Source organism: Melopsittacus undulatus, chromosome 6 (assembly GCF_012275295.1).
Source record: "Melopsittacus undulatus isolate bMelUnd1 chromosome 6, bMelUnd1.mat.Z, whole genome shotgun sequence".
Lineage (NCBI taxonomy): Eukaryota > Metazoa > Chordata > Aves > Psittaciformes > Psittaculidae > Melopsittacus > Melopsittacus undulatus.
In genome coordinates, this window is record NC_047532.1 from 34,797,404 (window position 1) to 34,820,901 (window position 23,498).

Here is a 23,498-nt window from a genome sequence, read left to right on the forward strand (position 1 = left end):
GCATCCCCCAAAACACCCGGAGCTACATAGGTCACAGTAAGAGGAGCAAGTGGCACAGATGGTATCAGAGAAAGGATGGAGGTGAACCTCTGAAAAGGCGTCCTGTTCCAAAGAGGGGATGTAATGGGGTGGGTACCATCAGGGCAGCAGAGGAAAGAACAAGTGCCTCTGCTGCATCTCAGAGCACAAGCACAGGGAGCTCTGGAATGAAGCTGGCAGAGACAAGTTCAGATTACAGCATGCAGGCTCAGAGGAGGTCTAAATTAACTGTGGAAATCATTGTGTGCTATTTCAGGAAGCAGGGCTGGGATGAATGATGAGAGGAGTTTAGGGAGACAGGCCAGGGCAGCCCCTCTGGCTCAGGAAGCACCCAGGGCTGTGGCCACTGGGAGCAGCAGGGCTGGCTGCAGGAGGTCACCCTATGCCTCCCTGCTTAGAGGTGAGCCTCTGCTGTTTTGGGCTGCTTTGGGATCCTATCATTAGCAGCCAAACTTCAGACAACAGGACAGGTGCTGTGTCCTGCTCCCTTCTGGGTTGAGGTCCCATGATGGGAGCTGTGAGGGGCTGTGATGGTGTTAGTTCAGGCTACAGTGACCTACGTGAAAGGAGAAGCTGCGCAGGGGGGGCCTGGGACGCGGGTACATCACACATTGCTGTGGTTTGCAGCTCTCTAGTGGCTGCACTTGCTCTTTGTCCAGGATGCAGTGGGCGGAGATCAGTGGTCTCAGCACTTTCAGATCTTGTACTCAGTCCACCTGGGTTTTTTCCCCTTTGTTTTCATGCTGATGGCTCTGGAAAGAGGGGGGACTGAGTTGTAGGCACGGGGAGAAGTGCAGGAGTCAGAACAGCAGCAGCTTTGGTTGGATCGTCGTGACACTTGCAGTGCTTCGCTTCATGCTGCCTAGGGAAACAGGACCTGGCAGCAGAGCAAAACACGGCACAAAGCACCGTAACACTGGGCAGGTGTTGCACATCTGTGCAGTGTGGTTTGCTGTAACCGCTCTGCCTGCTCCCTGTAGCCTTCACTGGTTGCTTCTGCTGGGCTATTTTGGGAGCTACCTCTGCCACTAGCACCTCTGGTGGAGATCACCCCACAGTAACCACAGCCATGTGGGGGCATGAAAAGCTCTGGAGTGTTCCCAGCACTGCTGCCCAACCAGTCCTGCTGCAGCCACACGTTGCACAAGCAGTCACATGATGACGCTGGCTGTATGCGCCCAGCATGGTCCCTTTGCTGTTTGGTGAACCGAGTGGGGAGGGCAGGCTTCCCCCATGGGACATCACTGTGGGCTTGTTCTGGCTGTTCCAGTGCCATTACAGTTGCCTTTTGGATCTTCTCCTGCCCTATGGCTTGCAGCAAAGGTGAGCCAAGCACCCACTGCTCCCTGTTCTGCCAGAGGGTGTGGTTTGTGGGGTACTTGGAGTCCCTCAGGAGGTTCTTTTGGCCCTCCCAGGCCTGAGGGTCCCCAAGTGGTCTTGCAGCAGTGAAGAACAGAGAGATGGCAGGAGTCACCTGCTCTCCTCCCTGTAGGGATGCTCTGCAGGTGGAGAGGGGCTCATGGGCTTTTAGGCTTCCCAGTGAGATGACATAAGCTCTTCAAGCAGTGATGCTCCTTGCCCCAGGACTGGGAACAATGCATCTCCTGTTTCAACTGTCTACATGTCCCAGGGGGAGGATGGCCACTGGCCATGCTGGGTATCCCGTGCCGTGGCAGCATGAAGCTGAGTGGCTTTGAAGTGCTCTCTGCACTGCTGTTGTACAGGATCTGAGCAGCCATTGTGCAAAGCAAAACAAACCCTTCCTATCCTGTCAGAGGCTTGGAGGGTGGCTCTGCTTCCAGCTGCAGGGCTGAAGAACCCTGCCAGAGCCTGCTGATAACCATCTCCCCTTGCAAAAGAGTTCAAGTCCGTGCTCCTGGTGGATGATGTCACCTTATCAGCACTCGAAGGCTCCTGATAAAGGGATCAGTCTAGCTTCAGTTGCATCCCCACCTGCAAACACAATGTAGGGGCACAGCAGCAGGGAGCGTGGCCGGGGCCCCCGTGCTCTTTTGACCTGGGGAGGGTCGTGGCTGCCCGGATCTTGCCCAGCGCAGCACCGGGACTGGGAACAATAGTGGCCAGGGCAGTGCTGTGGCCAGGGTGGGCGATTACTGAAAATCACGTGCTTACCCCGGCTGCAACAGAGGCAATTTGTCAAAGTCCCATTTTCCCTTCCCTGATAAGATATGGCTTGTGGAGTACAATAATGCTGTTCTGAGACACAATTGTGGCTCTTCTACCCGGCACACACGCAGGGGAGGCTAATTTTGGCCTTGCTGTCAGGCAGGAGGTGAGAGGGTGCTTCTGTCTGTGCCAAGGGGCAGAGCAGCTCTTTGAGCCTGGAGAACTAGGACAGCCCAGGAACAACAAGGTCACGCTGTCTCCTACGAGCTGGCACACTCCCTGCCAGCGGTCCTGGAAGGTGCCATGGCTGCAGAAGGAGCTGTTGCCACTGGCTTTGTGATATGGAGCCAATACAATGCAGCACATTGCTGCAGTCCCTGCCAGCAGCTAGAGACTCAGCCTGAGGCTGGGGTAGCCCTGATAGCCAGTGGTCCCTCTTACTCTTGGTGGCACCCAGCACCCTCACACCCTCTTCCTTCCCATGCTTTGGACATTGCCCTGCATGGTGATGTGAGGACGGTGTTCATGCGCTGGGCCAAGGGAAGCTGCCTGTTCTCAGCTGTCTGCACTGTGGCTTGCTGGCCAAGCATAGGCAGGAAGGTCTTGGTTACCTTGTGCAAGCCAGTCTCTTTGGAGGCAGCACCAGTGCCACCACAGCCTCAAGGAAAAAGTAGTAAACAGCACTCCTGACAAAGCCAGAGCTAATGAGATCCCCAGCCTGCCTGGGAAACAGACCTTTTTGGTAAGATGTATTATAGTGGTAGGTGCTGGATCTGGCCTTCCTCAGGAGGGCAGTGAGCAGCACACCCCTCTGGCAGAGCCAGAGTTTCCATTTTGGCATATTGCTTGGGATGCATTTTCTTCACAGTTTGAAATCCGAGCATAATACTATCTTCATGAACCACATTCACCAGTCTGATAATGTGACCCGACAAAAGGTCAATGGAAAAGTTAATATAATTTATTGGCTGATTTTTAAAAAAAAAATCTAATCATCCGTCTTTCCTTTTTCCTGACCCCCCCACCCGCACCCAGCGCCCTGCTGATATTTTCCACCCATTCCCAAACAATAGCCAGGGTGGGAGCGCTCTGAGCGGGCACAGCTCTGGAGGAAACTTTTCCTGAGGAGCTGGAGCTGCATCTGTCTGCTCAGCTCCCCCTCCCGAGAGCTGTGCTCAGCCTAGCTCACCAGCCTGGCCAGGGACAGGGATGGCACTACGTCAGGTTTGGGCAGACCTAGTGCTTTTAGTATGTTTGCTGGGGGTTTTCTGCTCTACAGGGTGGCTTGAGGTTTTAGGCTTGAAGAGAGACATTAATCTCTGCTGGTTTTGTAGGTGTGGACAGGAGGGAAGGAGGGTCCAGCTGCTCTAGCTGCTGGAGCAGTATGGCCAGATGTCTTGGATTAAGCCCTCAGAGGCCCCAAGAACATCATCTCCGTGGACACAGCCCTGTGGGGAAGTCCCTATCAGTGCATGTTGTGCTGCCTCACAGGAAAGCTACAGGAAGCCCCAGTGTGGTGCACATGGATGTATTCCTTTGCACGTGTGTGTGAGTAGGTGGGATGTGCTGACACACAAGCGTTCCTCTTCCTTGCACAGTTCCTCAGTTTTCCCAGCCACCAAAAGCATGGTGCTGCTTGCTCAGCCCAGTGCATGGGGCTGAAAGCTGCTTCACCCCATAGCTACTCAGCAACCACTTGTCTTCTCATGCCCTAGAGTCCACACTGTCTTTAGAATCCCAGGAGGTGTCTGAAGCAATCAAGCAGCCAGATGGTTGTCTGGGCATGACCTCTCCTAAGGAGGCAGATGAGCTTGCTTTGTTAGGGTGGAGCTGCAAAAGTAATTAGTAATTTCTCATGCTAATACCTTACAGATGCAAAAGAAAGGTTCCTAGAGGGTAAGGGATAGTGGAAAGGATCCAATAGTTTTTCCTTCAGCATCAGCTGTTGCTTACGTGTAGTGGCTTTGGAGTTCACACCTTGCTGAGCTGTGGGAAGGAGAGAGAGCATGGGGAAGCTTTCTTCTGGCACGGGCTGGGAGAAAAAGAAAGCCCCCAGCTGCCCGTTTCTGTCAGGCTGCAGCATTGCTGAGCTTTGTTATGGTGATACCATGGCTGGGCATAAAAACCCCCAGATCCTATCAGTCACAAGTGACTGTCCTCCCTGCTTCCTTTGCAGCACTGTCTGCAGGCCTGGTTGTTGCTGAGGAAAGGCTGGAGAGATGGAAGGAGCCTGGGCAGTGTGTGTTGCAAAGCAGGGGACAAAGGAAAAGCAGGTAACTTCTGAAGCCTGGAGTTTCAAAAAGGCAAAATGACCCTTAAGCATGTTCTCACCTTGTGTTTTGTAAAGCTGTTTTATGTGCATTTGTGTGTGGGGCTGGCTGTGGTGTGGGGGCTCCCTGGCTGTGCAGCTCTGCCTGCTGCACACCAGCAAACCCAGCCTCTCCAGCTGGGGGAACTGGGTGCCCATGCTGGGGATACCCCACTGCCTCTCTTGGTGAGCTCAGGAAGGTCTGGCCTTCATCATAGGTAGCATTGGGTTTCTTCAAGTCTTTCACAAGCAGGAGCATTCAGATACTGCTGTGCCCAACAGCCCAGCGTACAGGTACCCCTAGCCAAATGCTTACAACAGGCATCACTTGTGCAAAACTGCCTGTCCTCGTCACTCTGCAGTTACCAGACTGTGCTGCTTGTGTTCCCAACGCTTTCTGCCTGCCATAGAAACTGCTTTTCCGTGTCTTGTGGGTGAGTTGATCTTCTCTGGCCCTTGCACAAGACGTTTTTTGCCCATCAGCACATTCAGTTCCCGCTCTGTTCCAGCTGGTGCTGGGCCACGTGGGCAGGGCACACTAACCTCAATGGCAGTGATGCTGCTGCTCTGTGGGGTGAACTGGGAGCCACCAGGGCGGCAGAGGGCATTGCAGAAGCATAGTTTCTCAGACCGTAATAAGCTTGTGGACTTGGCCCTTTTAGTTTAAATAACGGAGATGAAAAAGTTACTAATGAGGATGATTGATGATGAGCCAAATGAGCAGACAGCATAACCCGCATTGCCTCCTTCCCCAAGGCACTGTGCCAAGGAGATGAGATGCACACACGTTCTGGCTCCTGTGCTCTCTGAAAGCCAGCACATCCCAGCCTTGCTCTGGAGTGCACAAAGCAGAAGAAAGGCTTCCCAGCCTTCCACTTTGTTGTAACAGCACCGACTGCCTGTCTGCTGGGCAGTTTCCCAGGAGGTGCTGTGAGAACAAGGTTGCATAAGTCACTTCAGCAGTAACCCTTCCTGTTCTGCCCTGGCCCACACTGTTAAAATGGTGTCTTGTCTCCAGGCATGGCAGGGGTTAGGAGCTGTTCCTTAGCCTGGCAGGACAGGGGCAGCTTGGTTTGAGATCTCTGATGACCCCCTGGAGAAGCTGTGGATGCCAAATACCCCCTGTCCTGCCTGTGTTACAGTCCCAGGTGGTAGGCAGTAAAAAGGGGATGTGTGTTTGATACCCTTATGGGAAGGTGTGTGAGCTCACCCTAGGTTTCAGTGCACTTCAGCTCCTTACTGCATGATTGCCTGCTCTGGGCCAGCTCCCGTCAGAGATGGTCAGGACAGTAGGCTGCACAGACCTTCAGCCTGGCCCAGGATGACTGCAAGATCTGCTGCTTCTCTGCAATTGATGTTGAAGGACAGAAGGTGAAAAGGGGTGTTGCATATGTTATAAAAATCAAATAAATTTTTGTTTTTTATTTTAATGGGGAACTTTGCTATGAAAAATATGTCTCAGAAACTGAGAATCTGAACAACAATGGCTCAAAGAAATCTTTCTAGTGTTATAAATCTAAATCTCCTCATCACAGCACAGCCCTTGTCAGGGTAAGTATAATGGGGATCGTGTCCTCACTTTCTGCCAAGGGTGTCAAAGCAAGCAAATTCACAGATCTTGAAGAATGTGCCAGTGGTATTTCAGCAGCCCTAATGCTCTGCAGCCAGTGAAGTCTGCACAGTAACTGAAAGGAAATATCTTTGTTTTTATTCACTTGGCTTTATTCCTAATTTACTCTTTGATGCCATCAGCCTGGGATAACACATTTTCAGAGATACGCTTTAAATTAAGGAAATGAGTTTGATTAAGTCCTTTAAACATACTTTGATGGAGAAAGTATAACAATAGAGGTATTAAAGGCCCTATTTTAAAGCAATTCTAATATGAAATCAAAACATCGTGCTGCTAGATGGCAAGGTCCATTAGTGGTGTGTGTGTGTTCTTTAGCTGGAGGGGATATCTCCTTTTCCAGCTGGGAAAGTTACCAAAGAGCTTGAATCTGTCCTCTGTGCTGGGTGGGCAGTGACAGGCAGGTTCATTTCACTGTCTGCTTACTTGCAGCCAAATAATAAATACACAAGCACTTGCCCTTTGCCAGTTGTACTCTGCTAGGTAAAAGTAATGTTTTCTCAAGAGTCATGTGTTTGAGGTTTGGCTGCATGTTATTTCTTTTTATTTCTCTTTAGATAGTTACTTTACTATTATTTTTTTTAGCAGTCCCGAGGTAGTTTATCTGTAAATAGGTTACCTAGTATTGTGTTTATGCTGTTCATCGGTGTGGGTGGAGGGCTCCCCCATTTATTGGAATACTTCCAGTGAAGTCAATAGAGTTGCAGGTATCTGCTGTGTCCCAGTGGCAACTTCTCCCTCTAGCTGGGACAACTGCTACCAAATTCAAACCTCATTCCTAGTGCAGCAGCCTTTGTTCTGCTGTTAGCATCACCAGTGCTGATGTGGTGCTTGAGGATCTCAGCCCAACTCAGCTGTGGCAAGTGCTGTGTAAGCCATCAGGATATTGGTGTCCTCAGTGGAGACAATCCATCAGCAAGTTTTTTGGTGTGTGACACATGGCAGCATTCAGAAACAATATGGTGGAGGCATGAAAGTGGCTAAAGACACTCAGATCCCACTTTTTGTTGGGTATGATACAGGCTAGACAAAGACTGACAGTCCTATTAACTGAAAGACTCTGTATTATTTAAAATAGAAAGGGTAGAGGGAAAGGGACAAATGCCAATGAAAAGGATGTGCCAAGGAGCTGCACAGTGATTCAGTTATGGCTTTGTGGCAGCAGGGAACCAGCATAGGAGAGGGGATGGTAACTTCTGGGGAGGGAATAATCTTCAAAGTGTCTGAGAAGTAACCTGGTGACAGGCTTGACATCCTTTACTCCTTCCCATGGCAGTTGTGGGGCTAGCAAGAGGAATGGGGGAAAGCACCATATTATTTATTCCATCTACTATAAAAAGTGACTAAGATCTTGTTCGTGTAAATGGAGCAATGAATTCCCCTTTCACTCTGACTGTTGTTGAAGGCATGTGACTTATTAGATATGCTGCTGTTGTAATGAAAATAACTAGGCAGGCTATTTTAAACCAAAAAGAACTACATGTCTGGGGAAAGGGGGGAAAGAGGATTGGATAGCACAAGAAAAGAGAGGCTTCTTCTGTGACAATCTTGGGCATTTTGTACAATTTGCTCTTTAAGATGTTTCCCAAGCTCTTCTGGCAGAGAAGCGATAACAAATTGTTTAACAACTCAGGCTTGTCAAAGCAGTTTAAGGAGCTTTTAAAAGAGACATTTTAAGACTTGTAGCTTTCAACTGCATATGAATCATCTTCTTGAAAAGTGAAACTGTAATTTCAGATTCCTAACAACCATTTCATGGATCACCATATACCTGTCTGTGTGCTTATGAGCTCTGGCACTCTATTCAAGAGTTAGGTGTTCCTATGCAGAGCCCATAGGACACAATGCCTGTGTCTGAGAGCCAGCACAGCATTGCTGTTGCCAACCTACTGAACTTGAACGTCTCAACTGGCAGAACCTGTGAGCAACAGAGGTCAGGGAAAATGCATAAGGGGAGGAGGAGGAATGTCATGTCCACCCACAGCCAATTCCTTCCCCTCTGTGGCTCAGGGAAGGCATAGAGCCTTATCCACTCCCAGCTCCTTTTCTTATGGAGCTCTTTCTATTTGCTGAAGGGTGTTTGGGGATTAGAGAGTGGGCCAGGGGGACTTCATCCTCTAAGCATAGCAGGGATCCTTTGCCTTCTTTGCCAGGAAAGTGAGGCAAACAAGCCCAGAAATGTCCCACAGGAGGTCCTACAGCTGTCCCAGGGGGGGGCTTGGTGGTACAGGCATAGCAGAGGTGTGCTTGCAGCATCTGGCATCAGATGTGGCCAGTTAGGTGTCTGCACTGTGGAGACAGACCTATAACCTCCTCTGAGCTAACCCATGTATTTATACAGCCCTACTAGAAAAATCAGGGTGGAACACGTTAATATAGACACATTGAAGAGACTGAATAAACAAATGGTAGGTTTTGATTTATTTTCCCTGCTACTTGGATATCCTAGTTTTGGCTCAAGGTAGATTTTGTACACAAATGTGATCCCCAGATAGGTTCTTGTCCTGGCTGATTTAGAAATCATGTGCAAAGGAGAAAAACTTTGCAAATATTCTTAAAGCAAAATTATATTTATGCTGTTTACTGCCGAAGCATGTAAAATTCTTGACCCCCATTAGCTAGGTAATATGCGACAAATAACAAAGCTGGTCTCTGCCCTGAAGGATTTACAGTTTAAGATAAGAGATAATAGTGGATACAGTCAGAGAGAAAAAACACATAAAATGTGATTAGTCAGCTAAATGCCATGCACCTAACGAGCATCATTCAGCACATCTGTGCCTCGCCTGGCAGAGTGCAGGGCTTGGTGGGGCAAAGCTGGACATGGAAAACAGCCTACGCCCTTGACACTGGGGAAAAGGTGATGGGAGGGAGCAATTAAGAAATGTCACAAGTAAGAAATGTTCTAGTCACAGGAAGTTGTAAATGAGTTAATAACTTTTATTGTGGGACCTACACTCAGTTCAGGTGGAATGTAGGTAACTAAGATATCAAAATAGCCATGGGAAGCTTGTTAAGAAAGGCTACAGGACTTACTTCTCTTCCTCAAGGTCCGAGATGCTTGTCTGCTCCCACATTACTGAGCAAAGTGAGGAATTACACCGGCTGTGAATGGTAGCAACATTTCCAGGAGCAGTGACAGTGCTAAAATATGTGCTCTGGCTCACTTCCTCCTCTTAACCAGTTCACTAAGAAGAACTAAACACCAAAAACCTGTTGTTTCTCTGCTATTTTTTTTCTTGTTTCTACCAGGTTGAACTACTTGATGTTTTAAAAGCACCAAGCATGATGATTTCTCGGTATATATCTAGCGATAACTCTTGATGCCCTGTGACACATCCCATCTCTGCAGAAGGTGCAGCCAGTGATGCTGCAGCAGAGTGGAGGTTGCCAGGCACTTCCAGCAGTACAAACCAGAGTGACACCAAGAGAGCTGGAAAGCTGCTGAGAAACAGCTTAATGAGATGGGTGGAAAGATTGTGCCAACAGTGAAATTAATCTCTGGATTTAAAAAAAACTGCATGGTTTGAGGTTTGTGAAGCAATAAACTAGTTCAGATTTGCCAGTAGCTGAAAAAGAAAAGCAATTAGATGTGTCCTGGTTTTGGCTGCTTCTGTCCCTGTGACAAGCACTGCAGCTACTCAAACTCCAGTGACAAGCATTGTGGCTATTCAAACCCCAGCGACAAGCACTACAACCACTCAGACCCTGGTGAGGGGTGATGCTACTGAGCTAGAGGACTAACATGTTGGTATCAGTCACCCCTATGCATGAGAAGTGGACACAAAAGATGTCTCACTTAGTGAAGGAGGATAAATCAAGTTCATTGCTGGAACAGGAGGAGAAGGCAGAACAAGAGGTAACCTCTCAGTCCATATCCCTGAGTGAGCTGCAAGATATGCAAAACAGTATCAGCCATCATCCAGGTGACGACACTATCACCTGGCTGCTCTGGTGCTGGGAGAATGGGGCTAGTAGTTTGGAATTAGAGGATAGGGAAGCCAAGCAGCTAGGATCACTTGCTAGGGAAGGGGGCATTGACAAGGTGATTGGAAGAGGGATAGAAGTCCTGAGCCTCTGGAGGTGACTCCTTTTAAGCATAAAGGAAAAGTATATTTTCAAGGAAGATGTTATATGTCACCCAGGCAAGTGGACTGCAGTAAAGTATTCAGGATCTGCCAGTTGGGCTGGCCCTGCCCAGTTAAAAGTTTTATGTACTTTAGAAGAGGAAAAAGATCCTGTAGTACACATAAAGGATATGCTAGGAAAAACAGTCTAGGTTGTTCCTGCCTCAGATAAATGCAAACTCCTTTGTGGGGTTGTTTCTGTTCAAGGAGCCAGATGCACTTGGTGGGTAATGCAGGAGGATGGGAAAATCTGATGTGTGCCTCAAGGGGATTTTATTTTTGGTGACAATAGCCAATGAATTAAACTGTATGATGTTAATAGCTATGTAACACTGTATATTATCACTTCCATAGCAAGTATACACCCATCACCTCACTAGGTGCCTCACGGTGCTTGTCCCCACCGCTCCAGATTTGAGGATCTGAACCAGACTCTCTTTTGATCACCACATTAATGAGGAATGAACTTTGATGAAACCAAGCAGGCACAGTGCTGATAGAATCAGAACTGGCTTCAGCATGTAACAGTCCAACACCACATACCATCTCTCCTGCCTTGAAAAACTGTTATGACAGATGGAGCCCAAAGTCATGGACTGAGTGAGCTCGATGGACTTTTATAGGGATGGTCCATAGACTAAGGGAATGACATCTGTGTATATGTATCAAAAGACAGGAAAGGTGATGGTGTATAGGAAAGTGTGTGACCTGGCATGATGTAAAAGGTATGGAATAAAGAGTGGCTACTGTCCTGGCTTTGGCTGGGATAAAGTTAATTTTTTTTCTTAGTAGTTGGTACAGGGTCGTGTTTGTATTTAATATAAGAATAACACACCAATGTTGTAGTTGTTGCTAAGCAGTGCTTACTCTTAATCAAAGACTCTTCAGTTCCCTATGCACTGCCAGTGAGGAGGGGCACAAGAAGCCAGGAGCCAGCATAACCAGGAGAGATGACCCAAACTAGCCAAAGGGATATCCCATACTGCAACATGTCATGTCCAGTATATAAACTGATGAGTGTTGGCTAGGAACCACCAGTCTCTGCTCACGGATGGGATGGACATTGGTCAGTGGGTGGTGAGCAATTGTGTTACGCATCACTTGCATTTCTTGGATTTTATTTCTCTCTCTTTTTACCCTTTATTATTATTATTATATTTTACTTTGTTTCAATTATTAAACTGTTCTTGTTTCTGATAAGATAAAAACCTGTGGGTTTTAATTTTTTCTGATTCTTGTCCCCATCCCACCAAGGAGGGGAGGAGTGATCAGGCACCTGTGTGGTATTTAGTTGATGACTGGGTTAAGCCATGTCAAGGTGTTAAGAGAAACCTAATAGGGATAAAGACAATACATTAGAATATGTTTTACACATGAATGCAATGGTTTGAAAGATGTGATGAGAAATTAACCTTTAATTGAAAATGACTAAAGGAATTTTGATGAAGAACAAAGAAATATATGTATTAAAACATATCCTTTTACTAATAGAGAATAACCATATAAAAGTGTCTATTTAATAGCACTAATAACTTAATAACATGTTTCCTTTGAGTCATATGGTAGGCTCTTTTTACCAGCCAACACTTAGTCCAAAAAAAAAAATTCCTTGGCTTCTCATCACAGTTATGTTTCTAGGTTTGTATGGGTGTCTGCTACTTCTTCTGCTTATGTGTTTTGCCTGTGTTTCTCTGTTTTTTCTTTCCACAATATCCAGGAGGAGTGGTACACATTTCAATCTCCCTGCCTTGGTATGACTCTACTGGGGATGCTGCTGCTAAGTTTGCAAGGCTTTTGCATTTACAAGCAAAAGTAAGCATGAGGGAAATACTTCAGTGTGATCCAAATGGAAACTGGAAGGGTTCTTCACCAACGATTTGTTAGATGACTCAAATACTCACAATTTCAATGTCATCAAAGGAGGCTTTTCTGATTTTAAGATGAAACAAAACACCCTGCTCAAAAGGGGAGGTATAGGCAACAATAAAGATTATGCAGGTGGAAATTTGAAGCTGATATCAATGGGTAGATCAACACTTTGCAAACAGGGGTAATGAATTAGGAAAACTCAGTGAAAATATATGGGCCCAAGCAATGTTTCCTTGAGATAGATACAAAGAAAATTCTAACAGTAATTTAGGTTGAATGTTAGACAAAACCAATAAAAATTCAGTGAAAAAACTCACAACCTGAAATTATTAGTGATTTTTTCTGTTCTTTGTTTGGCAAATGGACAGACCAATGTGCCCATATTTAATTTTTGTCTAGCATGTATAACCACAGTGAATGAAACCCACCAGTTAATACACATCTATCTTTAAAACTTGCATACAAAATTATTTTTAAAATTGCCTCAGATCACCAAACCCTTAGTACTAATTTCTTAGCAAATACTGCATCACTGAATTTCCAGAGAATCAGAGGAAGTAACTGCTGAATCATTATGTAAAAATCAGTAACTGATGTAGCCCAGGTAAATAGGAACTGAGTTCTGGCTTAGGCTGATGCCAGCCTTGGGCAAAAGTGGTAAGCGGGTTGATGAAATGAGCAGTCAACACAAACTGTGACAGTTTAAGAGTTAACACATTAACAGCAAATAGGTGGTTTTAATTGTATTTTTATTTTTGAGAGAGAGAAAGGTCTCCGTTCTGGTTTGAGTCAGTATTATGCCTAATCTGTGGATGGATGCCGAAAGGGGCAGTTTTGTTTCTCCTTTTCCTCTCATTCCCATAAATGGTGGTCACATGCGTGCCCTGTGAATCAGTTCAACTCACTGGGCCAGCAGAAAACTGTGCCTTTTCTTTTTATTCCTGGCAGTTTCCTGGTGGATCCCCATGCTGGGCTGACTCACCCGGAGCTGTGGAGTCACAGGAGTTTCTGTGGGAAGCTGAGAGCAAGGCTGCTGTGCCAGACAGATGTAGTCAGTGTTCAGTTGCTGCTGGGATTACATGCAATGAGATGTAATGGTCAAAGGCTCCCTTAATCTGCAATAGTGGAGAGCTATTGGGGAAAAAATAGTACTATGTGAAAATAAATGTTGACCCTATTGTGGTTTACAGATCCCCTAAATGGTTTGTAGTGCTCTTCAAACTCTTAACTGATGCATCTGGAAACTTAAACTGTGTCTTGCTTTCAGCTGTATGGTACTTAGTTGCCAGCTGGGTTTAAACTACTATATCTGTCATCCACCTGAAGGTATGTTTTGTGAAGTCACGCATTTCTTGCCTCTACAATACTGATTATAGGTTACCTGAAAGTAGTAAAAGTAATTTGTGATCTAGTGCCTGGAGAGATGCCCAAGTTGGTGGGGCAGTAACAGAGAGGCTGTCCAGCACACTGCTCCAAAGGGATTTCTTGGCTGGGCATTTCCAAGCATGTTCTATACAATTTCTGAGGGGCACCGAGAGCTGTGCACACCCAAGACCCAGCGGAGCACGCCATGGAAAGCAGTGACATGGGAGAGGAGGAAAACAACAGGCAGCTGAGGGCTGGGCATGTCCCTTGGACACCGTTGCATTTCCAGATAAGCATATCGTTACCAGATGGCAAAGGCGGTTGACAAAGATGGGTTATTAAAAGCGAGTGTATATTGGACAGTGGAGCTGTGGAAAGGCCTCTTGGCACTCTTGTTGGGCTGAGAGGAAGAGGAGCTGAGTGACCGGCTGGCTTTGTTAAACTCGGGGAGCTGGGTTGTGTCCCACCCCTGGCATGGGGTCTGCGAGGGAGCTCATTGTCAGGTGGTTCCTCTGCTGTGGTGCTCCAGGGCTCCCACAGGGAACACTCCTCTCTTACAGGGAGGTTTCCCTGAGCTGATCCCTACGGTGTTAACACACATGGTGGTCATATACGTAGTGGCTTGCTCCTCTGGCCCTGTGGTTAACTGTCAAGCCCACCATGGTGTGAATGCCTGTGGTGGACCGGGTCAATTCCTCCAGCAGAGGCTTTGAAGGTCTTTCCCTGTCATCACTGAAGTGCCACTCCCCACCCCATGGCAACTCAGGTCTGGGGCAACTCAGGTGTCCCCTGACTCCATGGGGATGTCTGCCCTGTGGCTTTTACGGGTGACGTTCAGCCCCGCACTGCCTGCAGGACACCCCACAGCCAGCACAGGGGGAGCCGTTGGTCCCATGCTGAAGCGTAACCCAAAGCCCGCTGCCATTCCCTGCTGAGACCCCTGGCACTGCCCCACCGGTCGGGTCCCCAGGGAGCCCCAGGCCTGCACCACTGGGACCCACATCGCTGTCCGCTGCCCCACAGACTCTGTCCCGTCCCCATGACAACCGCGTCCCGCCCCGTAACCGGGCACCCACCCGGGCTCCCTCCCACCCCCTCCCTCCCCTAGGCCCCGCCCAACACTGGTGTCGCGCGGCACCCCGCTCTTCCGGCGCGTGACAATCGGGGTGGGGGTGAGGGGAGTGAGGAGCGTGCCGCGGTGACGTCACTTCCGCGCCCCTCCCTGCCCCCGCCCAGCGCGGCCGGCGCGTGGAGCCGGTTGGCGGCGGATCCGGTCGTGCCTCACGAGGCAGCCGCGGGCGCGCCGCTGGGCGGGCGGGGTGGGGCGGGGGAGAGCCGGTCCCGCTCCGGTCCCGCGCCCGCCCCGCCAGCATGGGGCTCAGCTGAGGGCGCCGCCGGTGAGTGGGGCCGCGGGGCGGCGGGCCCGGCCCGGCAGGTGAGGGAGGGTCCGCGGGCCGTGCCGGGCCGAGCCTCCGGCGACGCCGGCAGCTCCTGCCGCCTCGGGGTCGGCGCGGTCACTCGCCCGCCAGCAGCGCCCTTAAGCCGCGCCGGCCTCTCCCCTGTGCGCAGCGGCCCCCGCGGGGCGGCCCAGCTCGGGCGCAGAGGTCGTGTCGGGGCTGCTGCCGCGATCAGTTTGGAGCGAGTCCAGAGCCCGGGGCAGCCGCCGCCGCTCGGGAGCGAGCGGGCGTGTGGCTGCGAGTGTGTGGTGGCTGCCCGGGGTCTCTCGGCCGCTGGTGTCCGGACACGTGCGGCGCTTCCCGCAGCCCCGTGGTTCCCTCTCCCCTCCCGCCACTCGGCTTCCCGCCAGCAGCGCCGATCTGCCCCGGGCTCACGGCAGCACCTTCAGCACTTGGGCAGCTGAGCGATCGCTCTTCTTCCGTCCGCTCTGCCCTGCTCCCAGTCCCGCCTGCGGGCTCTGGCTGCCACGCAGCCGCGCGTAGAGCGTTCGCTGCTCGCGAATGCGTTCGTGCGTTTTGTAGTGGTGGGGTCGGTGGGAAGCGTTAGTGTCGTGTACCAGAGAGAAACTTTCTCAGTAGAATACAAGGTGAGGGCTCAATGCGGCTCACCCGTTTTTCAGCAGATGAGTTGGTGTGCTATGCTGCTGTTGGCAGAGGTTATAGAGGGCTTTCTGTCATCTGAGCTGTGGAGATGGTGATCTCACACTGAATGGACCTCTGGCAGCCCCTGCATCATCCCAGAGGGGAGGCCTGTTTATGCTTTTTCAGGGATAAACAACTACTAAGTGATTTAATCACTGAGAATTGAAACAGAATTGACAAGACAGTCTTAAAACTGCACTGGTACTGACAATGAATAACTTGACTGTCTGCAATACAGGCTTTAGAGCTTGTTGCTCTGGCTTACCTCCTTCCCTGGACCTGCATATCCCTGTAAGTGCTGTGGTTGGATGATGCTCTTTTGGAGCCCTTCAAGTAGCTGTTGTCTTTCTCAGCTAAAATAGCATAGCCTCCAGCAGCAGGAGGTGGTTAACTATAACTGTTCTTAAGTGAGTACTCATGGTTGTCTGGCCATGTAGACTGACTGCTTCCGCTTCATCTGAGCTTGCTCAGAATTTTGTTCCAGTTTTATAGTTCAATTAGCATGTTCCCTTTGTTGTCCACGTTCACTAGAACTGTATGGTATTTTCTTAGCCAGGACAATTAAATTTCAGTTAGTCTGTTCATTCCTCTAACTGTTGTTTTTTTTTTTTTTACTGTAGGTGACTCAGCCTATGTATGTATGAGATTTGTCCACACACTGGCTCTTCAGACAGGTTAGCTATATTTTTCTGCCATCATTTCCATCATATCTGAAGGAGTCACTATTACCTTTCATTAAAGAAAAGCTGACTTTTATACAACACTGTTATCTTCTATAGAACACGGATTTTTTCGAACCTGCGGAGAAACATCTTTTTGGGGGTGGCATTATTTAGACATATTCTATACTATAAGTCAGGCCCTCATAAACTTAGTATCCAAGTAGCAGTGTAGGTAGCAATAGATCTTGACTACACTTATACCAAGGAAGCGTTTGTGTTGTGCATAGCATGACAGTAGGGGTTACCTACTGCTGGGTTTGTAGCTGCTTTTTCTCATTGGCTAACTACAAAAATAATTTTACAAAGGTTAAAGAAGATGTACTGTGAAAACTTTGGACTGTAGAATTGACTAGGAAATTTACTGGGACTGACTTTTCTGACTTCTAAGAAGCTTATTGTTAAGATGGCTTAGTGAAATAAAAATGTGAATTGTTGGTGTAGTCACCTGTGAGGAAGAACACTTGCTTCTGGCAGCAGGAAGTGTTCCAGTGCCTAGGTCAGCTAGGAAAAACTGTTGTGCTCCAAAGATGGCTTTTAAAAGGCTTCAGGAAATGGGCAAGAGGGGCCTTGTTAACTTTGGATGTGGCCGAAGCTGTCTGTCCCTGCCACAAGGAGGAGAAAGCAGTGAAAGGGATCTGAGCAATTCTGCAGATGCTGTTTCTGGCAGAGGTGCTGGACAGCAGCTTCTGGCTTCCCAAATACCTCCCTGGAGCAGTGGTGCTGTTTTCAGTGTCTTCCAGTAGTGCTCTCTAGACTTTGAGCTCGGCATGCTCTCACCCTTTATTTTTTTTTGTTACTTCTAGTATGAAGCATCTTCCTGGTATTCATGTGTATCTTTTTCATTCATCCCTTTCTGCTCTAGGGAGGACTTGATGATTCAGGCAGGCACTGGTTTATCTCTAATCTGAAGAGAGAGGGGGATGAAAGGTTCTAGCTGCCTACTGAAGCAACTTTCAGTGTTGGCAAGGGAGCATGGGGGCTGTGTATCAGGGAAGGAAGTTGCATCATGATGGCTGAGTATGACTGAGAAACTTTGTAGTTCAGTCTTCCTCTGGTAGTATGCCATGTGAGAGGCCTGATGCATCTGACAAGCTGTTTTGCTGGGGTCCTAATAAATTATTTTTAAAAAGAAAGAAAAAAGTCTCTATTTACATTGAGCTCTCGGATTGAATTTGCTCTTTTGCTTCAAAGAGGTAGTTCCTCACTGTCTTCTGTGTGGAGTATAAAACAGCAAGACACAAATTTTCAGTGGCATGGAGACAAATTCCGTTTATTCTGTGAGGGTAAAATACCTTTTCATTGTTAAAGCCACGCCCAAGTGTGTTGCCCAGGTCATGGAGGAAATCTGTACTAGAACTGGAAGCTGACATGGAAAGGCCAGTTTTTTGTTAAGCATCTTAAGCATTGCAGTCCTGTTCTGTTTTCTGGAAACCTTCAGGTACTGTTTGCATTATTTCTGTAAAGTACCACCAGTGGATTACTTTGACTTAGTTTCTCCAAGGTCTGTTGTAGGAATTACTACTTCTGGTATGAAAAATGTCTGAGTTGAGTGGTACACTTAAGCCTCTTTTAACAGCAGGCCAGGGAGAACTGTTCTAACACTTTCCTAATTCAATGTCTATCTGGTATGAACCTAATGGTAGCTGGCATGGAATGAAGTGGTTTCATTCCTTTAATATTTTGTCGAATTTCCAAAACTCAGAGTTTTGAGAGAATTAACTAAAGGAATTAACTAATTATTATTATTTATTAACTAATAAATTAACTAATTCCTTAAATTTAATAGTGCTCAAACAGTATCATTGTGGTGTAGAAATGTACCTGCAGTCTATAGTTAGACTCACTTTTAGAACAGCTTAAACACTTGCAGTGGAGAATGGAGTATTTAAATATATGCTTTTTTAGGCAGGGATTACCAGTCTCTGCAGCATGTCATCTAGTATGGCCAAGCTGGCTTTGGGTCTGTAGGCACAGTATTTTGCAAATTAGTAGATTTTGTGTTCTTTCAGTAGCGAAAAAAAACTCAGCATTCTGACTGATGCTTGGATCTGGTTATGTCTAACATGGGGATGTTTGTACAAACTCAATCCAAGTTCAGAGTTCCAAAGATCCTAATTTCCCAATTAGACATTTAAAAAAATATTTTAAAATAACAGTAATGCCAAAGTGTTTCCCTTTCACTGTTAGACAATGAGCTGAAAATAGTTTTCATTCATAAAAAAGCTATTTCCTTTGTTAAATAATCTGCTTAGTGGAGAACAAAACTCTAGTTTGTAGTAAACTGTAGTTGTATTATAGCCTCAAGTCTGACACCTTTATTTCTGATGGAAAAAAGATAAACTTTAAGCTTTGGTAGCTGAAAGGCTGATTTAAATAAAAGAAGGATGGGTGATTAACAGTTACTTTTCAGGAGTTTTGGATGTGATCCACACAAAAATTTAATGTGCTATATCTTGCTGCTCCTTTTCTAAAGTATATAACTTCCCCACCATCTGAATGGAGTCCTGTGCTTGGGTTGGGAAGGGGTCTTCATGGCCATGGGGTCTAGCTGCTTGCTCTGAAGTGGTGCGTTGTTTATCATGTTCAGGATCCTATCAGTCTTACCATAATTAGTGGCGTTTTGCATTCTGTCTGTATTTTTATTCTTTGTGTATTTTTCATTTGAAAGAACTTAGTCCCTTTTTTCGTGCTTCTGGGTTATTAGAATTGTGGCTTTACATTGTTCATCTTAAACCAGCTCTTTGAAAGAGGACCAGTTACTGGAAATAGTAGCATGTCCATTTTTACTTAGTTTGATTGATATTTTATGTTGTATTTAAGATCATCAAAAGACCATCTTTAAAAATCAAAATACTTAACTTCCTTTTTTGACCTTTGTCAAAGTTATGTGATGGTGACATTTTCAGTTTATAAGGTACCTACAGCTAGAAGAGTGGCAACTCTTAGATTTTATTCTAGCTAGAGGATGTCAAAATGAGAGGTGATACATGGCGACAGCTATGAAATTAAAGCTGTGATACTTATGAAGGGTAGGAGACAGAACAGCAAAACGGGAGTGCTTTTGAGAAATAGAAAAAGTGGTAGGATCAAATTTGATTATGAGCTTTACTTTGGATGCAAGAAAACAATGTAGTGCTTGAAATTAAGCCATATTAATGAAGAGCATGTATTAAAGAATAGTAGAGGCAGATACTGGAAAAGCTAAAGTGCACATGGAATTGCAACTAGAAAGAGGCATAAAAGCTAGCAAGGTTCCTGTAGAAGTGCATTAATACCAGGAAGAAGACTGGGAAACATCTCTCTAGATTTAGTGAAGAACATATATATCTACAGAAAGTGCAGAACATTTAAAGTCCTTGGTGCTTCTTTTGCTTGTTTTCTCTAACAGGTGTCATGCAGGTGCTTAATCTTACAAATACTTGTGTGAGGTGGTATTTTGCACTGGTGTGTATTTCCACTAGATGTTCCTGTGTCAGCTGGCCCTGATAAGCTTCACTGTACAGTTCTCAGAACAGCTCAAAACATGCAAAAATGTAACCTAAAAATACTCAGAAGTACTAGAAGACTGATAAAGGGTGTCTTCAGAGAATTGTGAGAGAGAGCTGAGTTGAAGTCTGACAGTTCACTTTATTTCAGTTTTTTCCATCAGTTGAGAGTAATAGGCAAACATTCGGTTTTCAAGTGCTTGGAAGATAACTACAAAAAGAGCAACATCATGATCTGATTTGTGGGAAAACTACATCCCAAGTCTAACACCTTTTTACTGCAGAGCAGAAGGTTTTGTGGCTATGGCAGAAGCAGTGGAAATCTTGTTTCCTGATTGATTGATTGATTGAATAAGTTTTCCACATTTTAATAGCCTCATAAGTGAATGGAGACATGATCTGGGGAAAGCAGTCTAAGAAACTTGCAAAATTGGGTAGATGACTCTCTTCAGAGAAGGGTAGTTAATGTTTCAATGTTGAAGTGAGAGGTTACGTTAAGGGCTCTGTCCTGGGTCAGGTTACCTTTAGTGAAAGCATGGGACAACTGGCTGATTAAAAGTGCTTATTAAATTCTTGGGGACAGGGTGTTGTAGGACATGATGAGAGTTCAAAACGACCTGAAAAATAGGATGACATGTAATAGGGAGAAATGCAGAGTACTGCACTCAGGCAGGCATCATCAGCTGTGCAAATGCAGGGTGAAGAATAGCTGGTTAGGTACTAGAAAAAGGACCTGGGGGTGTACTGGATCACAAGTTGAACATGAGTCAGTGTCATGCTGTTTGCAGAAAAGGCAAATATCTTACTGGGATGTTTAAATGGGAATATTGTCTGAGAGATGTAAAGTTTAAATCTGTCATCTTTATTTGCTGTTGGTGTACTCTCAAAAGACAGCATCTCTTTTGGGTGCCAAAATTCACGAATTTGGACCAGCTGGAAAGAGTTCAGAAGGGAGAAATGCAAGTGATCAGTTTGAAGAAACAGCTTCATAAAGATGGAAGAAAATCTGAGTTATTTTGGCAAGAGATGAGGAAGTTAAGTGGAATGTAAGAGATTTCAAGTATTTGAAAGATCAGTAAGAACGAAATGCTACTTTCAGTGACTATGATGGGCAGGTTGAAATGAGATTAAGTTTCACCAAGGAAAATGCCAATCAAGCTTTCAACTTTCTCACAGTAAGAATAATACTTTAAGAAATCTTTTATTGGTGGCCATGAACAACAAGTTTGTGTATTGAAAAAGACTGGTGTAGTTGGTTTAGTTTGGAGAATAGACTAAACTCTCTATTGATGTCTCTTTCATCTCGTCTGATAGGATTGTTTTAGTTTGAGTCAAGTTTGGGCCAAGGAGAGGGAATACACTGGATTCTTTTTGTCCATCACTTGGTCATATCATGCCAGTTCAGACGTTGCACAGGTTGCAATGACTAGACTGTGGTGCTTATGTGAGTTTGGAAACATATGGTGTTCTGGATGTTACTCTTTCTCTGGGATGCTACCTCTTGCGAATGGAGCAAGTTTTCTTATGCTCTCAGAATGTTCTAAACCTCCACAGTGGAGATACTATGGGACATCCATATATCCACGTGGGAAGTGTGGTGTAACTTCAGTGTAACAGAACAATGAGGAATTTTCAGTAATTTTAGTAGTGTTAGTACCTTCAGGTGGTAATCCTGATGTCTCTGATCCATGCTTAAAAAGGTCTACCTTTGGCTTTGAAGATCTTTTGAAGAACATATACTTTGGTATATTCAGCAGTACAGGGAGCCACAGTGAGTACAGACAGATTTTGAAGTTGAAAGTCCAGCTGTGAGTGTAGCCATGCTATTCATGCACTTCTGTAATTGCTTTTGATTGCATGCAGTACACTGTATGACACAACTGAGCCAACTGTTCCTTCACTTTCAGTGATTGATTTGTAAGGTAACTGGAATGTGTGGAAGCATTTAAATTAATACTATGCATTTTGCTATCATACCGCATCTCCAAATCAATGAAGAAAAGAACAGTTACCCTTGTGAACCCTGGCCTTTAGATCTGCTATGCATTTAGCATCAACAGTAGCAAGAGCTTATCTTCTGGAGGATCCGTTTAATGCAGTAGTAGATAGCAGAAGCTGTGAAAGTTCAATGATGTAGGTATGGGTTGGCCTCCAGTGTAGAGATTTTGTGGTGTATTGGCAGTTACATTGCATTACCTGCCTGACTCTACCTTCACCAAGTAATTTATTGAGCTGCATAACTTTTGGGTACAGATTGATTTCCTGAAAGTCCTACTACTGAATTGCTAGAGAATATGTTCTCTGAGCAGAGGGATAGTCTTACTTATGTTTCTCAAAAGGGGAACTGTTTTTATCTTAGAGGAGTGGAGGATCTTAACATATCTGCTACTAAGTTGTCACTAAGTTGTGAAGGCTTGATCCAAAGCCCAGTGAATTCAAAAGCTGTTCCATTGGCTTGAGCAGTCTTTGGCTGAGGGTGCTGCTGTCTGAAACTGGTGCTTCTGTCACTGTAGCAGTACTCCAGATCTGACAAGCCAGCAAAAAGTTCTTTTCAGACCAACTGGTAATTCAAACAGGAACATAAAAGAGCTGTCAAATGTGCAGTCTTGCAGAGAGTGTTCTTTGGATTAACTATATCTTCAGTCAGTCCATTTGTCGAGGGCCACAGAAAATTTAAATTGTCTTTCAGGAGAGGGTCTTCAAATTATTTTTTTTTTTTTTGCATCACAGCCATGCTTTATTGCTGGAGGCAGTCTCCTGAGCCTTAATACCAGCAATACTGAAGACTTGTGGTGTGAGAAGGAGTAATCATGTTGACTCCGTTTTGGACAGTCAGGCTTTAATGCCAACAGTGTATGGATGAAACACAGTTTCTGCCTGTGTTGTTCTGTACAGTTGTACTGCCCCAACAGTTACCTAGTGCTTGGATAAAGCATGTGATCAACCCATGGTGAAGGGTATGTGTTTGGAGCAGAGACAGATGTAATGTATGAGCAAACAGAAGCACTTGGAAAACCACCACTGTACAGTCTCTGTTGGTGGTTGAAAGTGTACTTAGGCTCCTGACTTCGTAAGTTCATCTGCAAATTTTATTTTTTGTTTTGCAATATAAATTGTATTTTCTTATAACTATGTCTTTTTCCAACAGAGATAGTTTTACTTTAATAATAAACAGGCAAGATGTAGGAACACATACTCTTTCACCACACAAACTGTATACCTTTTGTAAGGGGAAAGCACAGTGCAAAGTAACTTACAGTCTTGTCAGCTTGACAGTCCTTACTCAGGACTTTCAGTCTATGGCATGCAAACGTAGGTATCCTCATAGTGTTCTTCCCTGTGCCAGCCTTTATCCAGCAACATCTTTTTCCCTAGAGAGACAGCTTTTGTCAGTAGCAAGACTGTTGGCATAATTGCATTCTGAGCATGTGTTACGAAGGACGTCTGTACCTTAAGCTGGTATTGGTATGCCAGTAGCATTTGTAACACCAGTTTTTAGGCTGTGGTCATTTCGGTAGCGATTGTCTGGTGTGTTAGATTGCTGCTGTCTCTTTGCTGGCAATGGCTGGTCCACACAGGAAGAATTGATCATAGGAGTGTTTTGCTCAAGTTTCAGTGCAAAGTATTTTTAATTTCTGTAGTCTGCATCTTACATGTGGAACAAAGGTGGAGAGCCTCAGTTTCTTTTGATAGCAGTCATTTTCTGATGGCATAAGCAGTAATACAT

General features: G+C 46.0%; 1 protein-coding gene across 2 annotated transcripts in view; it reads left to right on the forward strand.

Moving 5' to 3' along the window:
• Positions 1–14,841: 14,841 nt before the first annotated feature.
• ATP13A3 (ATPase 13A3) overlaps positions 14,842–23,498 on the forward strand; it is a 61,570-nt gene continuing 52,913 nt past the window's right edge. Inside the window, exons 1-2 of one of the 2 annotated variants that reach the window (XM_034063594.1) lie at positions 14,842–14,862; positions 16,185–16,238. In XM_034063594.1, the coding sequence (XP_033919485.1) occupies positions 16,201–16,238 (38 nt within the window). In that variant the 5' untranslated portion in view covers positions 14,842–14,862; positions 16,185–16,200. The remainder of the gene's footprint in view (positions 14,863–16,184; positions 16,239–23,498) is intronic. The other variant, XM_034063597.1, reaches the window with a different exon arrangement.